The 26,225-nt window shown below is 43.1% G+C and overlaps 1 protein-coding gene across 7 annotated transcripts in view; it reads left to right on the top strand.

Moving 5' to 3' along the window:
- ATG5 (autophagy related 5) overlaps nucleotides 1–26,225 on the top strand; it is a 125,456-nt gene that overhangs the window by 33,903 nt on the left and 65,328 nt on the right. For all 7 annotated transcript variants that reach the window (XM_074948181.1, XM_074948179.1, XM_074948178.1 and 4 more), the window contains one exon: nucleotides 6,038–6,200. In XM_074948181.1, coding sequence (XP_074804282.1) covers nucleotides 6,038–6,200 — 163 coding nt within the window. The remainder of the gene's footprint in view (nucleotides 1–6,037; nucleotides 6,201–26,225) is intronic.

Below are 26,225 nucleotides of genomic sequence, written 5' to 3'. Positions count from 1 at the left end.
CTTGGCCGCCATCTCTGCCTTCCATCCGGATGCAGAGGGGTGCTCAGTCTTCACGAATCCAATTGTCAGCCATTTCCTTGAAGGTTTTAACAGACTATCTTTGCAAGTACGGCAGCCTATCCCATCTTGGGACCTCAATCTGGTCCTTTCCAGACTCATGGGACCACCGTATGAGCCATTGGCAATGTGCTCCCTGGTTTATCTCTCATGCAAGGTGGCGTTTCTGGTGGCGATAACCTCAGCTAGGAGAGTGTCTGAGCTCAGGGCCCTTACATCAGAGCCCCCTTACACAGTATTCCATAAGGACAAGGTTCAGCTCACATCTCACCCAGCTTTTCTCCCAAGGTCGTCACCCAGTTTCACATCAACTAGGACATCTTCCTCCTTGTTTTCTACCATAAGCCCCATTCAAGCATCAGGGAGCAGAGGCTTCACTCACTGGATGTCTGCAGAGCGCTAGCCTTCTATATCGAGAGAACGACGCTGTTCCAAAAGTCCATCCAGTTATTCGTGGCAGTGGCGGACAGAATGAAAGGTCTCCCTGTCTCATTGGAATGTATCTTGTCATGGATCACATCATGCATTCAGGAGTGCTATGACTTGGTGTAGGTGCCCGCTCCATCTATCACCGTGCACTCCACCAGGGCTCAGGCCTCCTCAGCAGCATTCCTGGCACAGGTTCCCACCCAGGAAATCTGCAGGGCGGCAACGTGGTCCTCTGTACACACTTCCACCACGTACTATGAGATCACGCAGCAGGCCAGAGACTATGCAGCCTTCAGACGAGCAGTGCTCCAATCAGTGATGACTCCGACCTCACCTCCTGAAGTTAGGCTTTTGAGTCACCTGATTAAAATGGACATGAACAAGCACTCGAAGAAAAAACGGTTACTCACCTTCTCGTAACTGTTGTTCTTTGAGATGTGTTGTTCATGTCCATTCCAATACCCACCCTCCTACCCTCTGTCGGAGCAGCCAGCAAGAAGGAACTAAGGGGGTGGTGGGTCGGCAGGGCCCTATATTAGGCACCATGAAGGCGCGACTCCAGGGGACACCCAGGCCGACCCTACGGACGCTGCTAAGGGAAAAATCTTCTGGCTGGCATGCACACACCTGGTTGAAATGGACATGAACAACACATCTTGAAGAACAACATTTACGAGAAAGTGAGTAATCGTTTTTTCTTGCGGTTTCCTCTTGATGTCTCAAATCCTGTCTATATCCTCATTTAGAGGAATAAGCCTTTCTTCTCTGGGTGTAGATTTCTAATCAGCTATTGACCCCAAAGGCTTATATACCAACATCATTCCTTTCAGAAGTCAGACACCAAACCCATGCTGTTCCAGAAACAAAGGAAGTCTAGCAGCAGCCTTCTTCTTTTCCTTCATCCCTCCATGTGGTGGGATGGACAGGACAGGACCACCTCTTTCCAGTCTAGTCCTATTATTCTGTGGTTCCTCTTACGTCTTTGTGGGAGACTGTCTTTACTTAAACAGTTGATTTTCAAAATATGAACAAATGTCCATGATTTTTCCTTTCTCGTCCTTTTTCGTTGCCTTCAGAGCTGGGCAGGTGAGCAGCTGCTGCTGGCTGAGAGCCCAGTTCTGAAGGTAGCGCTGGCACTCTGCAACAGCACAGAAGTAGGGGTGGCAAGGTATGGTATTTCTACACTTACTTCTCCATTGCTGCTGGCGGTGGCTCTGCCTTCAAAGCTGGGCAGCGCAGAAGTAAGGATGGCATAGTATGGTATTGCGATAGTAACTGTACCCACCCCACCCCCACACTGTCTCTGTCTCCTGGCAGTGTCCTCTATTTGGGAACTTTAAATATGGTATCCTCCCCTTCCCCCCGTGACAGGGCACATGTGGCCCTTCCCCCGTTGCTATGGGATGTGGGGGAATGGAAACACTTCTGATCTTTGGGACATGCTTGGCCTTGTCAGGAGGAGGCAACAGCTCTGGGTCGTCCCTTTTGCAGGAACTCAGGTGAAGGGCCTGGCTAGGCTTTTTAATGCTTTCCTGAGTCATTGGTTTCTCCAGCTCTATGGCCTGACGGGGCTAAAGCACTGCCCCCCCCCCACCTGCCCAGCAGTAGATATCCAGGGACACGGTGGTTTCTGCTGCCAAGAGGTGACTGGGGAGGGAGCTGTGGCCCAGGCCCCTTTTTTGTGAGATTGGGTGGGGGTGGGGAGTTGGTGCCTGAAAATCCCAGCCTGAGGCAGGTCTGATACACCTCCCTCGTCCTCCCAGTAGACTCCTGGCTGGGCTCCTAAGGTTGGGAATGACAGGGGCTAGTCAAATGTAAGATATCAAGGAGGCTCCACCCTGGGGCCATCATCCCTCCCACCCCCTTGCACATCTCTCGCCACATATTGCAAATCCCTCTCCCCTTTATGCTAGCTGAGAAAATTAAAATTCTCCTGTTTTCTGCAAAAATACTGAGTTTTTTTAGAAGTGGGGAGCACACATGGGAGATAACTCTCCAAAGTGGAGCGTGTAGCTAAGTTCCCGCTAAGCTGCACAGCCATGCGGCAGGCTATCAAATGCCGCACAGGCAGGGAGAGCCGCCTCTCCCCCGGCCCCAGGCTGCTGCGGTGAGAGAGGCCTGGGGGGAGTCCTCTCTCCCCAGGGCAACCTGCACCCCAAACCTCTTGTCCCTGGCCCCACCCCAGAACCCGCACCCCCAGCCAGAGCCCTCACCTGCCTGCACCCCAACCCTCTGCCCCAGCCCTGAGCCCCCTTCCGCACCCTGAACCCCCATCCCCAGCTCCACCCCAGAGCCCTTACTCCCCCACCACACCTTAATCCTCTGCCCCAGCCCTGAGCTCTCTCCCATACTCCGAACTCCTTGGCCCCACCCCCGCCACACATCTCCTCCATATTGGTACACGTAACAAATTCATTCCACACATGGATATAAAAAATTAGAGGGAACTTTGGTATGCAGCAAAAATAGTTTGGGAACTTCTGACTTAGACCAATGAGCCATGACCTTTGCCAGTGTCTGGGTCTTTGTCATGAGGAGGAGCTATTTCATAGAACTTCAATCTTTTCCTTCTATTCAACAAACTCATAAAAAGGAGGGAAAATATTATTGACCCTTAAAATAAGAACATAAGAAGGGCCATGTTGGGTCAGACCAATGGACCACCTATCCCAGTATCCTGTCTTCTGGCAGTGGTCAATGCTAGTTGCTTCAAAGGGAAGGAATAGAACAGGACAATCTTCAGTGACCCATCCCCTGTTGTCCAGTCCCAGCATTTGGTAGTGAGAGGCTCAGGGTCTCCCAGAGCATGGAGTTGCATTCCTGACCATCTTAGCTAATAGCCATTGATAGACCTGTCCTCTGTGAATTTAGCTAATTCTTATCTCATTCAGATAAAGGTCATCACCCCAGTTCATTCAAATCAGCATCTCCAAAGGTGTCTTTTGATACTTGTCTCTTGAGGTTGAAGGTTACTTCTACTCCCCATCCTGAAAGGGGATGACACATGATTGTCAGAGCTCTGGAGGGGCTTCTTGTGTGTTTCAGAAAGCCTTTGAAACAGCCTTCCCTTTAGGTGCTCCCTTCTTTATCAGGGCCCTTTTCTGCGCCCCATTTCTGAAATCCTGAGTCTCTGTGTGGCTCCTGAGAAGAGTTTCCTCAAGAGCTTGAATTTCTTCAGTAAGGTCTTCAACAGCTTGTTGCATCCTAGAATGAAGAATTAGCATAGCATACTATAGGGTCTGTTCTGTCTTCAGTCTGGTGTGTAGATTGTACAACCTTGTCTAGAGAAGCTCTTTCCCAGCAATTCTGGTGTACGTTCAGGAGGGCTTTGTTCAGGATCTTTTCTATGTACCTTTTAGGGCTCTGGGCTCTGCTATTAGTACCTGGAGGAAAGCTGTATGAGGGCTTATTCTTAAGTGACCAGATTTTGCCAAGAGATACCCTTTAAGGTCCAAGTCAAGTCTCCAGTGCCTCCCTGTAGCCTTAACTTGGTTTTAAGATCAGTTTTTCTCTAACTCACATGAATCCCTCTATTAGTCCCTCTTATTCTGACGTGGAAGCTAGCCACCTTAGTGATCATCTCTTTGACCCTAAGAATTAGGAAGCTTGTGGCATTCTTTTGTAATCTTCCATTCAGGATTTTTCATAAGAAAAAGGTAATCCTTTTGTACCTGCCAGTCTGTCCTTCTAATGTAGTTTAATTCTTCCACCTTAATCAGGACATTTATCTCTCAAACTTCAATCCTCCTCCCTCATCATGGAAAGAAATCCTGTTGCTTTTCATGAACAATAGGGGAGATCATCCAAGTTTACTTTTATTGTGCTCAGGAGTTCCAGAAGTATCAAGCTTTGGGTTTTTTTGGGGGGTTCTCATAAGGGGAAGAATTTGTCCTGATTTGTCCTGTCTCTCTGGATTGGCTTACTGTTATGCTGATTTCTGTTAGAAACACAAATACCTGATGGGCCTGGTCATCACCATCGCACTTTAATTCAGTTCAAATTTTTTTTAATCAGTGGACTAAATGTCCACCAACAGGGGCACTATTCTCCTTGGGAAAGGAAAAAGTTTAACTGTTTTGAAATTTATCACCATACAGGGGTTTATATGTCTAGTACATTAAGTGTATTGTTTCTCAAGTTGTTAATCTTTTGGATTTGCTAAATAAGTGCAACACATCTAGTATTTGTAAAAACAAGGTTTTACTATAATTTTTTAAAAAGGAAAGATATAGTTACTGGAAATTGCTGTCTTTTTAAAAGTAGTAAACCTTACATCTGTAGTGCTTGAGAGAGTACAATACACCAACTTCAGCCACATAAAACCATTAAAGAACCAGTTAACTAATAAATAAATCCTAGCCCTAACAAGTAAAAATAAGGCTGGTAAGGATTTGCACTGTCTTCAGGGGAAAGTACTTGCAGCTGGTGTTGCCTTATCTATAGGGCCCTACCAAATTCATGGTCCATTTTGTTCAATTTCACGGTTATAGGGTTTTAAAAATAGTAAATTTCATTATTTCAGCAAATTAAATCTGAAATTTCACGGTGTTTGTAATTGTAGGAGTCCTGACCCAAAAAGGAGTTGGAAAGTGTCACAAGGTTATTGTAGGAGGGGGTTGCGGTACTGCTACCCTTCCTTCTGTACTGCTGCTGGCATTGGCACTGCCTTCAGACTTGGGCAGCTGGAGAGTGGCAGCTGCTGGCTGGGATCCCAGCTCTGAAGGCAGAGCTGCTGTCAGCAGCAGCGCAGAAGGAAGGATGACATGATATGGTATTGCCTCCGGCTGCCCAGCTCTGAAGGCAGCGCAGAAATAAGGGTGGCACTACCATGACGCCCCTAAAATAACCTTGCGACCACCACCCTCCCCCCACCACAACTCCCTTTTTGGTCAGGACACCCAATTTGAGAAATGCTGGTCTTCCCTATGAAATCTGTATAATATAGGGTAAAGGCAAACAAAATACCAGATTTCACAGGGGGAGACCAGATTTCGTGGTCCGTGACACGTTTTTCATGACCGTGAATTTGGTATGGCCCTACTTATCTATATTGTCATATTACATGGAGTATCTGATACTGTGTGTTGAAAATTTGGTACAATACACCCAAATGGAGGAAATAAAAATGAATGACTGAAAGAAACTGGTAAACTGGCCCATCGGGAAAGATGCTTATGGGAGGAGATAACTTACAGTATTATCTGCCGTTGCAGAGAAATGGCCAACATATGATACCAAAACTTAAAAGGTGTCAAATACTATGCAAGCATTGAAAAACTTCCAATATGATTATTGGGGGTGTTATTTCTTCCAGGAGTGAAGCCATGAAATCTGAATGATGCTTTGGTTACAAATCATTTTTTCAAAACTTAAACCTCTTAATTCACAAATAGGTATTGTGACTAAACCTGAAGTCTATAAACTGGATGAGGATTAGTGATCTATTTGCTTTGTCTCTGTGCTTGCTGAAAAAGAAATATTTTTGTCTATTACTAAGAGATGCGCAATATACTTATTTCTTTTGGTCTGTGTTCTTAAAATTGTTTTGTAGAATTTCCCAGAAAAGGACCTACTGCACTGTCCTTCTAAAGATGTGATTGAAGCTCATTTCATGGCTTGTGTAAAGGAAGCGGATGCCTTAAAGCACAAAAGTCAAGTCATCAATGAGATGCAGAAAAAGGATCATAAACAGCTCTGGATGGGGTTACAGAATGGTAAATACAACATGTCAAATTAAAGAAATTTCAATTTATTAGGATGTTAGAAAAGTTTTTCTTCAAAATCTGAATTATTGTAGCAGGGTCATGTAAAATGCCATTTTCCACACTGTAGTCTAATCAAAGGGCTAAGCAATTTAGAGGAGATTCAACTGTTTTTCATCTCTGGTACCAAGATGCAAGTCTAGGTTGAGATCTTCTGAGAAATAAAGCGGGTTGTGACTCAGTTCACATCACAGACCCACATAATATTTAATGTAGTTTGATGCAACTGCCAGTCTGAACTTGGGAAACACCCAGGTCTTAATTAGTATTGAGTATGAATTATCTCTAACCCCCCAAAAAGTGGTGTTCTGGTTTATGGTTTGAGATCATTGCTGGGGCAACAATGGTAAACTTTCATTACAGTTTTTGGCATATGAATAATCTTGCCCATTCTCCCACCCCAAATTTAAATTAGGAAATGTTCTTTATCTGCCAGCTAAGCACCTTTATAACTTCATTTCTTACAGGATGTAGATATTTCACTAACTGCTGACTAGATTATGAGAAAAGATTATAGTACTTGTGTGGTAAATGCTTTAAAATATATTTTCATATCTTTTTGTATGTCTGATTTCTAGAAGATGCCATTGGTTAATATTGGTTAATCTTATATAAGAGATAAACCATTATTCCTGGGGGAATTCTGCACCAAAAAATTAAAAAATTTTGTGCACAATATTTTAAAATTCTTCAAAATTCTGCATATTTTATTTTTCAAAATAATACTATATAATCATACCAGTTTCAATTATTTTGGTAACTTATTTCAAAATAACTGTCAGCAACTATGTCTGTAACAATACAGACACACACAAAAAAGTTCCCCGAGGAATAGAGAGTTAAAGAACCCCCTGTTTCTCTTCCCCCTCCCCCTCAGAGCCCAGCGGGGGAGGGGGGGGGTCAGACACTTGCACCCGCCTTCCCACCAAAGCCCAGCTGCAGGATCTACGCCAGCCCAGACACACACACCCTCTATTCCCCCAGAGCCCAGCCACGCCCCCTCTAGCACCCAGCTGCAGGGCCTCCTCCAGCCCAGATACCCGCATCCCCAACCCCCGTAGCCCAGACACTTGCATGTATCCCTACTCCCCAAGAGCCCAGCTGTAGAGCCCCCCTGCCCAGACACTTGCACCTCCTCCTTCCCCAGTGCCCAGGCATGCCCTCCCCCAGTTCAGACACCCACACCCCTATCCCCAGAACCCAGGGATTTAGAGGGAGAAACAGCCTGATGCTGGGTCCTGGGTTTGTGTGAGTTTCCTGCAGGCAGCCTCCTTCCTTCAGGTGTGCTGAGAACTGCAGCTGCCTAGAAACACCCTCAGCCCCCCCCTTCACCCCGTGTCTTCTATTGCAAGCTGGGCTCCTTTGAGTCCAGCAGCCCCTAGTGGTGACCAGCAGCTCTGCAGCCCATTTCTGTGGGAGAAAAAGGAAATTCTGCATGTACTACAGTAATTTCTGCGCAAATTCTGCATGTGCAGTGGTGCAGAATTCCCCCAGGATTAAAACCCTTCAAATATGTAAATTTAATGAGTTTAATGTATAAAACACTATACATTACATATGAATATGTAAATCATACCAAAACGCATATTAACTTGAGAAACACAAGGAAAACTCTTGAATGTAAACCAAGTACAGTAAAAGCTCTTTTATCTGGCACTTCACCGATCAGCAAACTCTATAAACCGGCGTTTCTAATCTGCACTGAAAGTCCAGTTTATAATGCGGTTGGTGTGGGGCCGGCAGGGGGCTGGGGCATGGGAGGAGCTGCAAGGTGCGTTCTGGGAGGGAGTTTGGGTCCGGGAGAGGGCTTGGAGCAGAGGGTTGGGGCACAGGAGGGGCTTGGGGAGCTGGATGGGGGGGCTCACCTCCGGAGGCTCCCCACAAGCAGCTTCCTGTCCCTGCTGTTGCTGGCAGAGGTGCAGCCAGGTGGCTCTGCAGGCATGCTGCCTCTGTCCCGCCTCTCTGAGTGCTGACTTTGCGGCTCGCAGCCCCTCGGGAGCTGCTGGGGGAGGCGCCTGCAGATGGAGGCAGTGTGCCTACTTGCAGAGCTGCCTGGCCGTGCCTCCACCACCAGGAGCGGCAGGGATGGGGAGCTGCTGGAAGCGAGCCGGCACCCCAAACCCCTACCTATGCCCCAAGCTCCCTTTTGGACCCAAACTTCCTCCCAGAGCCTGTGCCCCGCAGTCCCTTCCATGCCCCAGCCCCGCACGCATCCCCTGCACTCCAAACCCCTCCCTCTGAGTTAACTGGCATTCTTAATTTGCCGGCACCCCCCTTTCCCCAGCATGCCAGTTAAAAAAGGTTTTACTGTAAAACTGCATGTTAAGCTCGAGAACCAATAAAGTCAGGAAATTAGTTAAGATTTAACATATAAAATGTCAGCCTGAATTTGTGGGGGTTTTTTCCCCTGGTTAATGTCACAGTCTGAAATTATTCTGGCCATTTGAAGTAGCTTCTGGCTTGCAAGATAACTAACCTCTGAGTTTGTTAGCCCAAAATACTGTTAGTACTGATGATGTCTTCCCTGGGGACCAAGTGATGTTTTGGGTCCTATAAGGGACAGTGGGAAGATGAATGAGTCATGATAGTTTGACATGTGGTTGGTGGAGTTCTGAGAGATGTAGTTAATATAATTCGGTAGATTTGCATCCTGTAATTAGTGGGAAATAGCTTTAAAGTTTGGGTCAGTTAAAAAAAAAAAGATTCTGATTAGTTGTGAATATCCATTTTGGTGTAAATGCAGCTAATTGGGTGAGTGACATATTTTTCACATTAACAGTAAATACAGAATTTTAGCTAGCTGAAAACCGTATTACTCCTAAAAGTAAAGTATTTTAAAAGGGCAGATTGTCTTGTAAATCAGTAAGAATGCAACTTTCAGAAGTTGTATTTTGAGAAAATGGTTTGCTATACCCATATCCATCAAATGAAATAACAGCATCATCTGTATCATAAACAACTGTATTAAAGAGAAATGGAATGGAACACTGTGCCTACGTAACTGTTTCTTGTTTTGAGACCGCTAATGTTTTCTGGACTCTCAATATTCTTTGGAAATGAAAACTTGTCATTTGTGTGGTTATCCCAGCACTCAAATACTCATAGTAATGCTTTGTGTTGGTAGTTATTTGCTCTTATTTTATGACTAGCTTTATAAAAAGTACAGTGAACGATTTACACAATTACCAAGTGAGTATTAAGGTATATCAGGCATATTAGAGAGAGGAAATAATATGAATGAAGGTCCCTCATTTGACATACTATGATTTTATTCAGGTGCTATAGAATCCTGTAAGGATACGTCAAGGCATAATTTGGTGATCAGTTGTTCTCCATATGCACTGAAGTTAGGACAAGAAGTAGTATGCTTAGTTTGCAGCTAGGGAGATTCAGTTTAGATATTAGGAAAAATTTGTAACTATAAAGATAATTAAATACTGGAATAGGTTACCAAGGAAAGTTGTGGAATCCCCATCATAGGAGGGTTTAAAGAACAGGTTAGACAAACACCTGTCAAGGACAGTATAGATAATATCTAGTCCTGCCTCAGTCCTAGGGAATGGACTAAATGAACTCTTCAGGTCCCTTTCAGTTCTGCACTTCTATAATTTTTTGATTACTATAAATAATAAATTGAGGAGCGAATGAGCCTATTATAATTTCTCTTGGCACATTCTACTATTACATTTGTCTAGAGGAATCAAATGATCATATTATACAAGTGAAATAAGGTTTGTTTTAGTGCCCTCTTAACTGAATTTATTCTCTAGCAATAGGCCCAGTTAAGTGCTGGGACTGTTTAGGACAGTGCTAGTTATAGATTCTACTATTGTTATAATGGTTTTAAAAAAATCAGTTGCAAAATGTCATCTTAGCTAAAATAAAGCTTACTAGCTACTTGTTAGAATATGGCTTAAGAAACATCTACCTCAGTTATAAGTGTAACATAAGTTAGGTTTCATTGTAACTGCATGTATCTTTAAGGGATAAACCAAAAATTAGTGTTTATCAGTTATAGTGAACCAGAACTGTACTACATATGTTTGGGAATGATGATCTTAAGACAGGAGTTTGCCTAGTAAGGTTGGTTTTGTACAGGTTTCACTGTATTTCGTGAGAAACAGCACCTGGGGAACCTGATATCTACATGAGAAGTTTAACAAGCTTTTGAATACTTTCAAATGCTAATTTTAATGTCTCAGCTCTCCGTAAAAGAGAAATAAGAAAAGCTTGTGAAACTAAGAAAACTCTTTTTAAGACATGCTGTACCTTTCAGTATGTTTTTATAGGCTTTCGTTTTAGATGTAATGATTTTAAACCTCTCTCTGAAACAAAGTTTATGACCACAAAAAAAGAAAAGAAAGTATCATTTGTGATAACTGCTTTATTATACCTTATGAGACACATCTGCAGATTGTTTTTCTATGAAACTTAAAGTAATTTTCTTCATATCTTAAACAAAAATAATGGTAGTTACATTTTTAAGTACTACTGGCATAAGCAACTCTGAATCAAACTTACTGGATGGCTTAAGACATTAAACTTGTGATTTTTTTTTGTAAATAGCAAGTTTGCATAATTTTCTGATGTCAGAAGGGACAATCAATATTACAAATATTATAAATTAGTTTGGGTCGGTCTTTCTAACCAAACTGCAGTTGCCTTGTCTGGTTGCATGGGTAACTTTCCAGCAACACTCTGCAGACCTAGTGTCCCTTAAGGGACGAGCAGTAACAGTGGGTTTATGGCAAATCTTGTGTTAGGGTTGCCTGACCTGGTGTCCTATCATTCTTCAGTCCCTTTGATTGGCCACCTGATCAGCCACCAAATCAAGGAAGAGGTCAGGTCTCTGCCCATCCATCTGTGGTGATCTCATTTATCTTTCAACATCATTAAAGGCCTATTTCTAAGCTGGTGTTCCTCAACTAGAGGGTTGGCTCCCTTGGGTTATGCGTATGAGCCATACTAGTCCAGGATGCAGGGGAGAAGATGAACAGGACAGAGGAGAGAAACTTTGTGGGGGCAAAGAGGAAAAGCTGAATCAAAGATCCATGAGAGTGTTTTGATGACAAAGCTGTATCTCTATTTCTAATTACAGGGAAATTTCTTATTGCTGTCCTTGCCTCTGAGTCACTTTATTGTTCCATCATTATGATGGATCAAGGAGGCCTGACAGGTTGTTGTGTTTTTTTGGTGTGGGCAGAGATTGGTTTAATAGGTTTTTTGGCTTGCTTTTTACATTAGAAATTCAGGTCTTGTCTATAGTGAAATGATGTCACAGGATCAAGAAAGTGAAAGCTGAACAACTTAAGAGGGGAAATTATTTTTAATTGAACTGTTCAAAACTTTATCAAAAACTATTAGTAACAGAAGTTGTAAGTGTTAAAGGAAGTCTTGGTTAAAGATTCAGCACACCTGCTTTTTATTTGATGTAAGAGCTCATAAGTAAGGCTACGTTTTAGTCATGGGTATTTTTAGTAAAAGTCATGGACAGGTCATGGGCTGTAAACAAAAATTCACAGCCCGTGACCTGTCCATGATTTGTACTATATATTCCTAACTAAAACTTGGACCTGGGAGCTGTGGATACTCAGGGTGCGGGGGAGGGGAAGGGAAAGACAGCGGTGCAGGGGGCGGCATGCAGTCTGGGACCCCCCACTGCAGGAAAATACAGCGGTGCTGGGGGTGGGGATGGTTGGCGGGGCTGGCATGCTTCCTACCTGGCTCCCCGGGAGTGGCCAGCATGCCCCTGCAGCTCCTAGGGGGAGGGAAGGCCAGGGAGGCTCTGCATGCTGCCCCTGCCACAAGCGCCGGCTCCGCAGCTCCCATTGGCCGGGAACCACAGCCAATGGGAGCTGAAAGGGCAGTGGAGCCCCCGGCTGTTCCACCTAGGAGCTGTAGGGACATGCTGGCTGCTTCTAGGGAGTCCCCCTGAGGCAAGTGCCGTGTCAGACCCCAGCCTCCTGCCCCAGCCCTGAGGCCCCTCCCACACCCAAAGTACTGCTTCTGCTGTTGGAGAGGGGCGCGATGGCCTGAGACTGCCTCAGGAGCAGCTGGCACAGCTGACCCAGGGGCTGCTGGGCAGCCCCAGAGCCAGCCATGCCAGCTGCTGCAGAAGTCATGGAGGTCACAGAAAGTCATGGAATCCATGACCTCCATGACAGACACGCAGCTGTACTCAGAAGATACATACTCTGAAATGTTCATGGGTTCCTCAAGCAAAACCAGTGAAGACCAGACTTTGTTTCTGATACTTGAAGTAGAAAATAAGCAGCAGAAGGTTTTTTTAAAAACTTGTAAGGCTGCCTTTTTATATATTATAGAAGATAAAAGGCACATTTTTTGCCTAAAAATATTCCCCATAAATTCTCTTTAATACCTCTTTCTATTGCAGTGCTTACAGGAAGTTGGACAGCTAAGAGAGAGATTACTTTCATTTTAAAAAAAACTACTCTATGCTACTTTTTTACATCCTTACGCTCTCAAGCCCATCCTACTGTTTGCTCTGGATCATGTTTAAAATATTTTAAGGTATATTCTTAAGGCATTGTAAAATAATAAATAGGAATAGCTAGGATCTTGCATTGAGGTAGCACTTCAGGATTGCATTGTGCTAAATATACACGACACACAGGGCTCAACAAAAGATTGTTAATATACATTATCATACTGCTAGAAACACTTATTAGCTGTGCTCCTACAATATATTTCATTGTAAATTTTGTTATAAAGTCAGAGTTGACCAGCACATTTTGACAATGAGGAACAGATCACCCTAATCTCAAATGGAGTTTTGTAACCTAAACAAAAGTTGTCTGTTTTAAATTAGTAAAGCAGATAATATTTATTTGGAAAATTGTCAGGGGTTCTGTATGAGAACAAGTGAATGGGAGCGTAACAAGTTCTTTAATCATTAAACCATCTTTTTCTTCTCACCATCCAGCTCCCATAGCTCTGTCAAAATTTGAATAGTGTTTTTCTCTGTTGGTAGGAATTTGGGTAAATTTGGGACAGGGCTAAGCTATTTCCTTGTTTTTCGGGAATGGAAACATACATCTGTCAGAGCAAGTTACATTAAAGAAGGAAACTTTGTTTTTTAGTTTATTGTTTTCCCTTTCTAACTTGCTATTTTTGTGTCCAATATAAAACAAAAAACACCAAACAAATGCATATTTTCAGAATTTTGGATACACCTCCACTGCTGAAAGTGGTGTTTCTTTCCCACATCTCTTTGTCTGTAAAATAATGTCTATTGCAGTTTCGGGAGCTTTACTTAGAATTTCTCCTCGCTTTGACCCTGTTTCTTCTGAAGTCCTTATTCATTCCTTAAGGGCTTCCTTTCTTGGTGCCTGCATTCTCCCTTCCTTATCTTCCTAAATCTTTATGCTTCAGAGTGTTCAGAATGCTATGTTCAGACTATTCTCTCCCATCAGGAAATGGAATCAGATTGGTGATGGAAAATAGAAGCATTCTGTCATCTCAAAATCAATTTCAATATCTCTCTCTGGTGCTTATAACTTACTCCATTGTACTTTTGAGTTTGCAGCCATCTTTTCTTCAGTCTTGGCTTCTTCTGTTCCCTCCCTGCACCTAAAATCAGTTGGTCTGTCCCAGACATGGCAATAAGACTCAAGGGGAGGAAGAGACACTACAGATAGTCCTGTCTGAAGATTTTGTCCGAGCTCCTAGTGGGCCCAAGGTGAGATGTGGTGCTCTTTTCCTTTTCTGCCTTCAAGAACCCGCCTGCCCAAGTGTTCACTCTAGCACATACCTCACCATTACAGTCTAATGTTTAAAATGTTACTGAATGTTGATTAGCTCTATGGCTAATTACCATGAATGCATAGCTGGTTCCACATTATGGACTGCATTTGACCACTTATAGCATGTGTTGTGTCCTTCTAGAGCAGGGGTGGGCAAACGTTTTGGCCTGAGGGCCACATCGGGTTTCCGAAATTGTATGGAGGGCTGGTTAGGGGAGTCTGTGCCTTCCCAAACAGCCAGGCGTGGCCTGGCCCTCACGTCCTATCCGACCCCACTCCCCTGCTTCTCACCCCCTGATGCCCCCCCCCCGGGACTCCTGCCCCATCCACCCTCCCCCTGCTCCCTGTCCCCCGACCGTCCCCCGACCCCCCACCCCTGACTGCCCCCCCACAGCCCCATCCAACCTCTCCTCTCATTCCTGACTGCCTCCCCTAAGGATCCCTGCCCCATGCAACCACCCCTTCTCCCTGTCCCCTGACCGCCCCCGGAACCCCTGCCCCTGATGGCCCCCCGCCGCCCCATCCCCCTGGGACCTTTGCCCCCATTAAATCCCCCTGTTCCCCGCCCCCTGACCACTCTGCCCCCTATCCACACCCCTGACCACCACCCCAAACTTCCCTGCCCTCTATCCAACCCTCCCTGCCCCCTTACCACACTGCCTGGAGCACCGGTAGCTGGCGGCGCTACATCCGCGCAGCCCAGAGCACCAGGACAGGCAGCCGTGCCACCCTGCTGGAGCCAGCCATGCCACCACACGGCACAGATCACCAGGTCAGGCCATGGCTCTTGAGATGCACTGCCCGGCAGGAGCTCGCAGTCCCGCCGCCCAGAGCATTCCGCTAGCAGTGCAGTGAGCTGAGGCTGCGGGGGAGGGGCCAGGGGCTAGCCTCCCAGGCCAGGAACTCAGGGGCCGGGCAGGAGGGTCCTGTGGGCTGGATGTGGCCCGCAGGCTGTAGTTTGCCCACCTCTGTTCTGGAGTTTGACTCCAAGATTTTTGGGAAATGGTGCTTCTCATAGATCCATTTCGTTAAAGATAGGATTTTCTGATTCAGTTGAAAAGGAAAGCCATAAACTTAAATTCAACAAATTTTTAAGCAAATTTTTCTGATCATCTTCATTAGGAGCTAGCAAACAGGGGACTGCAGACAAGGGAGTTTGAGGGGGGAGAAGGAGATTCTCCTGCTGAACGAACAAGGTGTGATTACTAACTTTGGGGTGAGTGAGTTTGTTGGCTGTTTGTAGTTTATCTTTCTCTTTCAGATTATTTCAGTTACAGGGTAAGTTAGGATTGTGTGTCTGGGGACAGTTTGAGCCTTTGTTCCCTGGATCAACCTTGATCATCTTTGATCAACCTCAATCAGCCTTGTGATCACCCTCCCCCTGTGTGATTAACGAGGGCGTAGGGTTGACCTAGGAGAGAAGGCCATAAAGACCAGAGGGTAAGCTACAAGGGGAGTTTAAGAGGGAGTTTGTGGGAGGGAGATGTAATAGAATCGCTATGGTTAGGAAGGGCTGCATCATCAGTGCTGCTCCTGTCTCCTTCATGTGCACCTCTCTCCAGACAGACAACCTAACCATGGATGCCTCTACCCAGATCCTGGTGTGGATTTGCAGAGAATGTGGCTTGCATTTCCCACTCACAGAAATCCAGGCTGGGGGGGGCACATCCTGTGTGAAAGGTGCCTGCTGGTGGAATCTCTCAGGAAGGAGGTGACAGAGCTCCAGGAGGAGGTGGCTAGGCTGAGGAGCATCCGTGCCCGTGAGGAATTCCTTGAGAATATTCATATGTAGACATGCAAGGCTGAGGAAGATATCCAACTACAGAGGATTGCTGTCACATCACCAGGGAGGAGGATATAGCTCTGTCTCAGGGAGGACACTGGCTGCTGGTTACTTCTGGCATCAAGCAGTGCTCCACCTACTCCCAACCCACCCACCATGGTGATGGAAAACCATTATGCTGCTCTGGCAATGAATGATGAGCAATCACCCACAAAGGTGGAAGTGGAGAAGCCATGTATCCCGAAGGCTGGGAAGATTAAAGCCACCACTCTCAGGAGGAAACATAGGGTAGTGGTGGTTGGTGACCCTCTTCTGAGGGGGACGGAGGCATCCATCTGTTGCCCTGACATGGCATCCCAGGAGATATGCTTCCTGCCAAGGGCCCGTATCCAAGACGTTACAGCAGGATTGTCGAGGATCATCCAGCCCTCTGACTACTACCCCATGTTACTCATCCATGTGGACACTAATGATACTGCAAGGTATGACCCTCAGCAGATCAGAAATGACTAAAGGGCTCTGGTAGTAAGGGTGAACCAGTTAGGAGGGCAAGTGGTGTTCTCTTTCATCCTTCCAGTCAAGGGTATTGGCCCAAGCAGAGACAGATGTATTCTCAAGGTGAATGTCTGGCTGTGAGGATGTTGTTGCCAGGAGGGCTCCAGCTTCCTTGTTTTTGGCATGCTGTTCCAGGAAGAAGGACTGCTAAGCAGAGATGGGTGTCACCTATCAAGGAAGGGGAAGAGCATATTTGGATACAGACTGGCTAACCTAGAGAGGAGAGCTTTAAACTAGGTTTGAAGGGGGCAGGTGACCGAAGCCCACAGATAAGTAAAAAATATGGAGACCTGGGAGAAGGTTTGGAATTTGGAGGGAGCATAGGCTGTTATAGCAGGGATAAGGAAGAGACAAGACAAGAGCGGGGGGGGAGGAAGTGTAACAAATTGGTATCTTAGATGTCTATATAGTAATGTGAGAAGTATGGGGAATAAGCAGGAAGAATTCGAAATGCTAGTAAATAAACACAATTATGACATAGTTGGGATCACAGAGACTTGGTGGGATAATAAGTGTGACTAGAATATTGGTATAGAAGGGTTGAGCTTGCTCCGGAAGTATAGGCAAGGAAAAAAGGGAGGAGGTGTTGCCTTATATATTATAAATGTATGCACTTAGACTGAGGCTAAGATGGAAATAGGAGACAGACTTGTTGAAGGTCTCTAGGTAAGGATAAAAGGGGTAAAAAACAGGGTGATGTCATGTTAGGGGTCTACTACAGATCACCTAACCAGGAGGAATGGGTGGATGAGGCTTTTTTTTAAAGAACTAACAAAATCATCCAGAGCACAGGACTTGGTGGTGATGGGGGGCTTCAACTACTCAGACATCTGTTGGGAAAATAATACAGCAAGGCACAGATGTATTGGAGATATTTTTTTTTTTCAGTAGGTGGAGAAAGCTACTAGGGGAGAGGCTGTTCTAGATTTGATTTTGACAAATAGGGGGGAACTAGTTGAGAATTTGAAAGGGGAAGGCAGCTTGGGTGAAAGTGATCATGAAAGGATAGAGTTGATGATTCTAAGGAATGGTAGGAGAGAGAACAGCAAAATAAAGACAATGGATTTCAAGAAGGCAGACTTCAGCAAACTCAGGGAGTTGGTAGGTAAGATCCCATGGGAAGCAAGTCTAAGGGGAAAAACAATTGAAGACAGTTGGCAGTTTTTCAAAGAGGCGTTATTAAAGGCACAAGAGCAAACTATCCCACTGTGTAGGAAAGATAGGAAGTATTGCAAGAGACCACCCTGGCTTAATTAGGAGATATTCAATTATCTAAAACTCAGAAAAGAGTCCTACAAAAAGTGGAAACTAGGTCAAATTACAAAGGATGAATATAAACAAATAACATTGGACAAAATTAGAAAGGCCGGGGCACAAAATGAGATCGAAGTAGCTAGAGACATAAAGGGTAACAAGAAAACATTCTACAAATACATTAGAAGCAAGAGGAAGACCAAGGACAGGGTAGGCCCATTACTCAATGAGGGGGGAAAAAAAAGAACAGAAAATGTGGAAATGACAGAGGTGCTTAATGACTTCTTTGTTTCGGTTTTCACCAAGAAGATTGGTGGTAATTGGACATCTAACATAGTGAATGCCAGTGAAAATGAGGTATGATCAGAGGCTAAAATAGGGAACGAACAAGTTAAAAATTACTTAGACAAGTTAGATGTCTTCAAGTCACCAGGGCCTGATGAAATGCATCCTAGAATACTCAAGGAGCTGACAGGAAGTATTTGAGCCATTAGCAATTATCTCTGAAAAGTCATGGAAGACGGGAGAGATTCCAGAAGACTGGAAAAGGGCAAATATAGTGCCAATTTATAAAAAGGGAAATAAGGACAACCCGGGGAATTACAGACCAGTCAGCTTAACTTCTGTACCCGGAAACATAATCAATCAGTTTCCAAACATCTAGAAGATAATATGGTGATAAGTAACAGTCAGCATGGATTTGTCAAAAACAAATTGTGTCAAACCAGCCTGATAGCTTTCTTTGACAGGGTAACAAGCCGTGTGGATGGGGGGAAGCGGTACACGTAGCATTTATTTGAGCATAAGCTTTCGTGAGCTACAGCTCACTTCATCGGATGCAGCATCCGATGAAGTGAGCTGTAGCTCACGAAAGCTTATGCTCAAATAAATTGGTTAGTCTCTAAGGTGCCACAAGGACTCCTTTTCTTGTAGTATACCTTGACTTTACTAAAGCTTTTGATACTGTCTCACATGACCTTCTCATAAACGAAGTAGGGAAATGCAATCTAGATGGAGCTACTATAAGGCATAACTGGTTGGAAAATCATTCCCAAAGAGTAGTTATCAGTGATTCACAGTCATGCTGGAAGGGCATAACGAATGGGGTCCCGCAGGGATCAGTTCTGGGTCCAGTTCTGTTCAATATCTTCATCAATAATTTTGATAAAGGCATAGAGAGTACACTTATAAAGTTTGTGGATGATACCAAGCTGGGAGGGGTTGCAAGTGCTTTGGAGGATAGAATTATAATTCAAAATGATCTGGAGAAATGGTCTGAAGTAAATAGGATGAAATTCAATAAGGACAAATGCAAAGTACTCCATTTAGGAAGGAACAATCAATTGCACACACAAAATGGGAAATGACTGCTTAGGAAGGAGCACTGCGGAAAGGGATCTGGGGGTCATAGTGGATCACAAGCTAAATATGAGTCAACAGTGTAACGTTGCAAAAAAAAGTGAACATCATTCTGGGATGTATTAGCAGGAGTTTTGTAAGCAAGGCACAAGAAGTAATTCTTCTGCTCTACTCTGTGCTGATTAGGTCTCAGCTGGAGTTTTGTGTCCAGTTTTGGGCGCCACATTTCAGAAAAGATGTGGACAAATGGAAGAAAGTCCAGAGAAGAGCAACAAAAATGATTAAAGGTCTAGAAAACATGACCTATGAGGGAAGATTGAAAAAATTGGGTTTATTTAGTCTGGAAAAGAGAAGACTGAGAAGGGACATAACAGTTTTCAAGTACATAAAAGTTTGTTACAAGGAGGAGGGAGAAAAATTCTTCTTAACTGCTGAGGATAGGACAAGAAGCAATGGTCTTAAATTGCAGTAAGGCAGGTTTAGGTTGGACATTAGGAAAAACTACCTGTCAGGCTGGTTAAGTACTGGAATAAATTGCCTAGGGAGGTCGTAGAAACTCCATCATTGGAGGTTTTTAAGAGCAGGTTAGACAAACACCTGTCAGGGATGGTCTAGAGATAATACTGAGTCCTACCGTGAGTACCTCTTGAGGTCCTTTCCAGTTCTGTGATTGTCTCAGTCCTATCAAACAATCAGGAAAACACTAGCTTTACATGTCTTTCATGGAGAGCATGATTTAAATTTTAGGCCAACCCAAGTGGTAGTTCTTTTTAGGAGTCTTCCATTAGATTGGCAAAACGTAGCGCTGAATGAAAATATTAATTAATATTGCTAGAAAATACAACTAGTGAAAGTTAGAGAAAATAAAGGTTTTTTAGTATAACACTTTAAAAAGCTGTGATTATTGTGATTGGTTTATAGAAAACAGTAATTATTCTATGATTCTTTACCTTCAGTGTTCCTCTGTGCCTTCTGCAACTTCTGTTTTCAAGTATTTGGGAGACAAATACAAATTGAGGGCTCTTTAAAAAAAATATTCTGTAAAACTACTATATTACTTTACTTTTTATTGCTTCCTTCTTCTTCCTACAGTGTTAGTCAGTTGTCTGAGGCATGCCAAGAGAAGCTGGAACAGGTTAATGAAATGGTATCTTAAAGCTTTCCTTTTTTGCCATTTCAGGTTTGTCTTTAAAATATTATATCAATGTGTTTTGTTGCTGAAATGTTGAATGGTGTTGGTTATCCATTACTAAAATTCTTGGACTTTCGTGACTGTTTTCCTCATGTGCCTGATTTTGTGTTTTTCTTTTTTAGAAGTATTTTTCTCATATCACATTTTTCTCTAGAACTTAATATTTTATCATTTCAAGACATGGTAGTTGGGGTGTTCTATGGAACAATAATCAAATTCCTTTATTTGGCCTAGCTTAACAGCTGCTAAGATGTGTCATTGTTTGGCCATAATATAAGCCTTGTTACACTCCATATTTAAGTAATGAGATGTGTTTTTTCACATAGGAGCAATGGGAAGAAGTACAGTTGCTGTTTCTACTTAAAGAAAAAAAATACTTTGGCCTGATGCCTTGCATATCCTCACTTGAGCTTCATCTAGATACACTGATGACCTAGAAGGGGAAAATATATGGCCAGTTTCTAATGCAATAAAACAGAACACTTACAGTGAAACTTCAATACATGAGCTTGTACATTAAGTGAAGATAATTACAGAGGTTGTATCCTACTTACATCTGAAAAAAAAATTATCTTCAGGGCTTGACAATCAGGAGAATGTAACCTGCTGCTGTGTCAAATAATTTTTCAAAGTAAATGACCCATTAACATAGTTACATGCCTGGAACAAATTGACTTGAATCTTATCAATAACATTGTGTTATGACCTCTTCCTCCCAAAAAAGTAGTTGTGGAACATTATTCAGAAAACTAAAGTAATATAAACACTGAAGTTCACTAACTTCTAAATTCTCCATGTAATGTTGTTAATTTTTTCCCTACTCTTTATCTTCCGTTTTGCCTGTTCTGTGTTCATTTCTGTTTTTTTCTGCCTCTTATCACCGTCTCTGTTGCTGAAAATTTCTTATCACTCTTCCTAATCTGTGTTGTTTCCCATTTCCCACAAGGCTCATTTTTAAATTTTGTCAGGGCAGGTTCTTTAACCCATACCTAGTTTTCTCCCAGATAGCCTTGCCTCCCTAATCCTTCTATCTCGCTGCCCATTCCCACAAAAATACTTCCTTCTTGTTAGGTTTCTTTTCCCCTTCCCTTCATCCCTGTCTGGACTTGTGTTTCCCATATGTATACTCTTTCTTCTCCTTTGCATTGTCAACAAAAGAAAAGCAAAAACTTTGATATTATAGAAATTCAAGTTTTAAAATTTTCAGAAGGAAAACTATTTAAAGAATGAACTCTTTTCCACAATAAGCCATTCTCTGTTAGGAAGGCCGTTCTCTGTAACCTGTCTGGAATAGAGCAACGTCACTTTCCCTTGTAACAATAATTCAGATAATCATGTTTGTAACACATTTTCAAGCTGCTATTGCTTGTTGGCCATTTGTATCTTGTCTACAGTATACCAGCAGTTTTACTGTTCTTTGTAGATGTGATGGATCAAAGGCCTCTACATCTTATGTTCCTAAAACATTTGTAAATGGCCTCCAGAGAGAGATAAAATTATATGAGAGTTCTTTGTCCACTGGAACTGTGCCCATTCCATTGTGATAAATGCGTTGGAGGGGGAATTTAAAAGTTAAACTGCCTTCTTCTTCCTTTTTTTTTTTTTTTTTTTTTTTTTTTTTTTTTTTTTTAAGGCATGTTACTACACACTCTAATTTTAAACAGTGCTTTAAAGTTTTTCCTTATTTATATTAGGTGTCTTGTTTGCAGTTTGGACATGAAGAATTGTGATTCTTCAGCTTGGCTGCTCAAATTGATCCCAAAGGCACAGTTTCAGTCTGCAGTAAAGTCCTAATCCCTTATTTACTTTAGTTAAATATAATTTTCCAATAAATAGGCATAATTAGTAATTTAACCATAAGATGGCACTTTTAATAACAAGGTGTTATAGGCTTGTGAATTTCATAACGTTTATTTAATATTAATGAACTTAATTTCAATGTATTTTGAATTTGCATGTTTAAAACCAAATTCACAGTTGAATAACTATATGCATGGGAAGCCTTCCTTTGTTGCTCTGTAAGGTCACTACTCTCTCCACTTACTTTCAGATCTCTTTTTCAATACCTGCCTCTTCTGTGATACTTATAAGAGATAAACCAATTTAATAATGGATTGATGGACACATGGCATTAGTTGGTATTTACTTTAGAGGTCATCCCCTAAAGAATGAATGCCATGTATTAATGTAAAGAAGCAACAGTTTATTCCCATTATAAATGTTTGGTGAAAGCTCTGTCAATCAGCTCCATAAGATGGGATATGAAATCTATATTGTTGTGTAACACCATTTGCATCTATTTCTCTGCAGTTATTTAGCCTGAATCTTTTACCATGGAACAAATTACCTTCTAGTTCTCCATAGCAGATCATTGTCACCTAATACCTGGAAGTAGTCTGGAAATACCTGCAAACTTGCCAACTTCTCCGAACAGTGAGTTCACATTGCAGTGCTCAGAGGTATCATCTGGACAATTTTATTTACTTACTTGGATTTCTTCAGTATTAAAACAGTTGGCAAGAGGTCAACATATCGTGGGGACTTTTCCATAAAAAAAAAAAAAAGTGATTGTAAGACTTCTTTATCAAAAAGAAAAAACACTTCTGTTTTCTACTTGTGGCAGTGTAAAGCTAAAAGTGCAAGTCTTCTCCATACTTAGATAACAAATATCTTGTCAGTATTCAGACATACTTTGTTAGTCTGAAAAGGGTAACAGCTAGACAGTAGTCCCAGATAGGCAGGGCAAATTTTTATCTCTAACTCTTCCTATGCTCCATTACCAAAACAGCAGCAGCATCATGACTGTTGGTTGTTTGGCTCTGCATTTTTATGATACAAGAACACTGAATGATTTTGGCATATTACAGAGGGATCCTTCAATAGCCAAGCCACGAAAGAACTACCAACTTTAAATTAAATGTTAATTCTATATATAATATAATGTAAATGTGGTTGATAAAGGATAAGTTTTAAATGTGATGCTTCTAGAATGTTTGCTTTATGCATGAGGTATTCTGGATAAAAAGAGATCTTCACATACATAATATGACTGTTTGGCTGAGCAATTTAAAGTGATTTATAATGTGTTTGTAACTAGTCCAACAACAGTGTTGACTTTGCAGAAGGCTACTTCCCCTCTTCCTAGGTAGAGACAATGTGTGCTAGGGGTCTGATCAATGGGAAAGGTGGATATTTTTGATAGGCAGGGTAGATACCATTTTACCACATTAACTTCTAGGCATAATTCCATAGGATTGTTTGTGTTATGTAGTTTGAGCTAATTTGTCAATAGGAGCATCTCATGGTCTGTTGTTCAGCTGGCATCTTAACAGTCTGATTTGTAATGGTTCTACCAAATACTTACGATTACACATTGCTGGTATGATTTATGTTGTCCATGGATGTGCAGTAGAAGGAACATAAATGCAATTTAGTTGCTTGTGAAAGAGTGAATTGAGTGACATGGAAGGTGCAATCCTTTATTTCTACAACTAGTAGAGCTGTGACAGCAATAGTATAAGTTTCATAATTGTGGGTCACCGTTGTCTCAAACTTGTTTTAGAGGAGCCACTCCCAAAATGACTGCATGTCTCCATGAACTTTGGATCCTGGGCACCTCTACTGAGGCTGTCAAAAGACAAATAAATGTTGTGTACTGTGGACAATTGTACACTAGCTTCAATCACCACCTGATTTCACATAAGCCAACTGTGATGGGTAGGGCAGGGGTTGATGCAGGCCAAGGTAGAGGCAGGGAGGTGGGTCATGTGGTCTCATTGCTTCCTGCATTTGTGTTATACATGAGGTCAGACTAGATGATCACAGCAGTTCCTTCTGGCCTTGGTATTTATTAATTGTAAACAGAATTTTCTTGAAGAATACAGGAGGCTGGGTGGGGAGGGAAGTGCTCTCTGGCCTTGTCTACACTACCGCGGTAAGTCGACCTAAGTTACATTACTCCAGCTATGTGAATAACATAGCTGGAGTTGACATAGCTTAGGTCGACTTACTGTGGTATCTACACCGCGCTGCATTGACGGGAGATGCTCTCCCATTGACTTACCTTAATCTTCTCGTTCTGGTGGAGTACTGGAGTCAACCGGAGAGCGCTCTGCTATCAATTTAGCGTGTCTTCACTAGACACGCTAAATCGACCCTGCTGCATCGATTGCTGAGTGATATTACTTTAAAGGGCTGGAACTGATTGAGGGGGAAAAGTCTGCTGGATGGAGACTTCCATGCCATGATATCCATCAGGTGACAACTTTCTGAGTCTCTAGCAACTACATTGGAGTCAAACTAGTGAATTTACATAAGGTGAAAGGCTTTGAATCCCTTTACTATTCCTCCTGAGCCACTCATACTGAAATGCTGTTTCAGTTTTGAACTGTCAGATTGCTGGGTTGAGCAAGGTAGATTACTAACAGCTGTGATAAGGTAGTATGCATCTGCATTAACACATGTCTATAACATATCTCCACTGTTTGTCCTACAATACTGAGACCCAGAATGCTGCTTTGGTATTTTGCAGTTAATTTTTGCTATTAGAAAAGGTAATAGCTTTTAAAACTGAAGAATTGAACAAATGTTTTATCCAAACTACAGATTTCATAGAATCGTACAAATGTATGGTTGCAGTGGACCTTGAGAGATCATCCCACCCATGCCACTGTGCTGAAGCAGGGGCAAGTATGCCTAGACTGACCCAGACAGTTGTTTGTCTAACCTGTTTCTAAAAACCTCCAATAATGGGAATTCCACAAACTCCCTTGGTAACCTATTCCAGTACTTGACTATCCTTATAGTAAAACATTTTCTTTCATATCTAATTTAAATATCCCTTGCTGCAGATTAAGATTACTTGTTGTCCTTCCTTTAGTGGACATTGAAAACTGTTGATCACTGTCCTCTGTATAACAGTCCTTAGCGTAGTTTACTCCTGGGGGAATTTTGTGACACTGTGTGTGTGCAGAATTCATGTCCCCCATGGATTTCTTTGCTTACCCACAGAGACTGACTGGGAAGTAAAGGGAAGCTGCAAGAGCAGTCACACGCACCTCCCCAGCAGCGCCTGTTTGTTTTGTTTTGGAGCAGTTGGGCTCTGAGAGGTCATAAGTTACCATCAGCAAAGCGAGGCAGCAAGAAGAGTTCTACCTCTTCTCTCCCGGTACTGAAGAAGCCAGCTTGGGCTCCATGTGGACTTCGCTCAGAGCAGTTGAGATTCATGATACCATCAACTCCCTCAGCCACTCTTACTTCGTTGCGTGCCGTGGACACAGTACTGGCAACACTCTTGATACCTCAAGGAAAGCTAAATTCCTGAGACCTTGCTGTGTCTGAGATGCCCAACTCACTTGCTTGGCTCTGAAATACTCCGAGGACTTGCAGGTCTCTGGACATTCGAATGGTACTGACTGTTTCATCTCCTGTTTCTTCCAATGCTCCACCGCTACAGAGTGATTTGGAAGCGGAGAATTCTAATGAAGATCTTGTCTTTGTCTCCCAAATATCTGTGCAAGGCTCTTCTCTGGAAAAGAGCTTCTATAGGAATGGAGAGGTCTCTGAGGAGATTGGTATCACTCGTGATACACCCAGACTTGCTGGTATGACCACCCATAGATGCCCCCAACCGTGCAATATGCGCCACCTCCTTAGCCATACTAGGACCTTTGGGCAGCCTATCGCCAGCAATTCTCTGGGGTGTTGAGCACCACCCACCAAAGAAATAGTCTTCATCATCCTCCCTCTCTAGGAGATGAGAACCTCAGGAAGAAACCTTTGAGAAACAAAAAGCTAGGGCTGATGAAGACGTCTCTCCACCAGCCAACAGCTCTTCTTCATCCCTGAATGAGGCAGTTATGCCACCTCTTCCATTCCTGGTGAACGATTTCAAGCAGTTTCAGGACCTTCTCAAAAAAAATTGTGGATTCTTTGCCGATCCCTCTTGAGGAGGTTAAAGAATCGCATCAGAAGCTGCTTGACCTTCTTTATGCAACTTCATCTGCCTGCATTGCCTTGCCTATTAACCTTCGCAGGGTCCAGTGGGGCCTCAATATCTATCTGGCACATCC

Source organism: Natator depressus, chromosome 3, assembly GCF_965152275.1.
Source record: "Natator depressus isolate rNatDep1 chromosome 3, rNatDep2.hap1, whole genome shotgun sequence".
In the NCBI taxonomy this organism is placed as follows: Eukaryota; Metazoa; Chordata; order Testudines; family Cheloniidae; genus Natator; species Natator depressus.
This window is presented reverse-complemented; position numbering and strand designations above follow the sequence as displayed.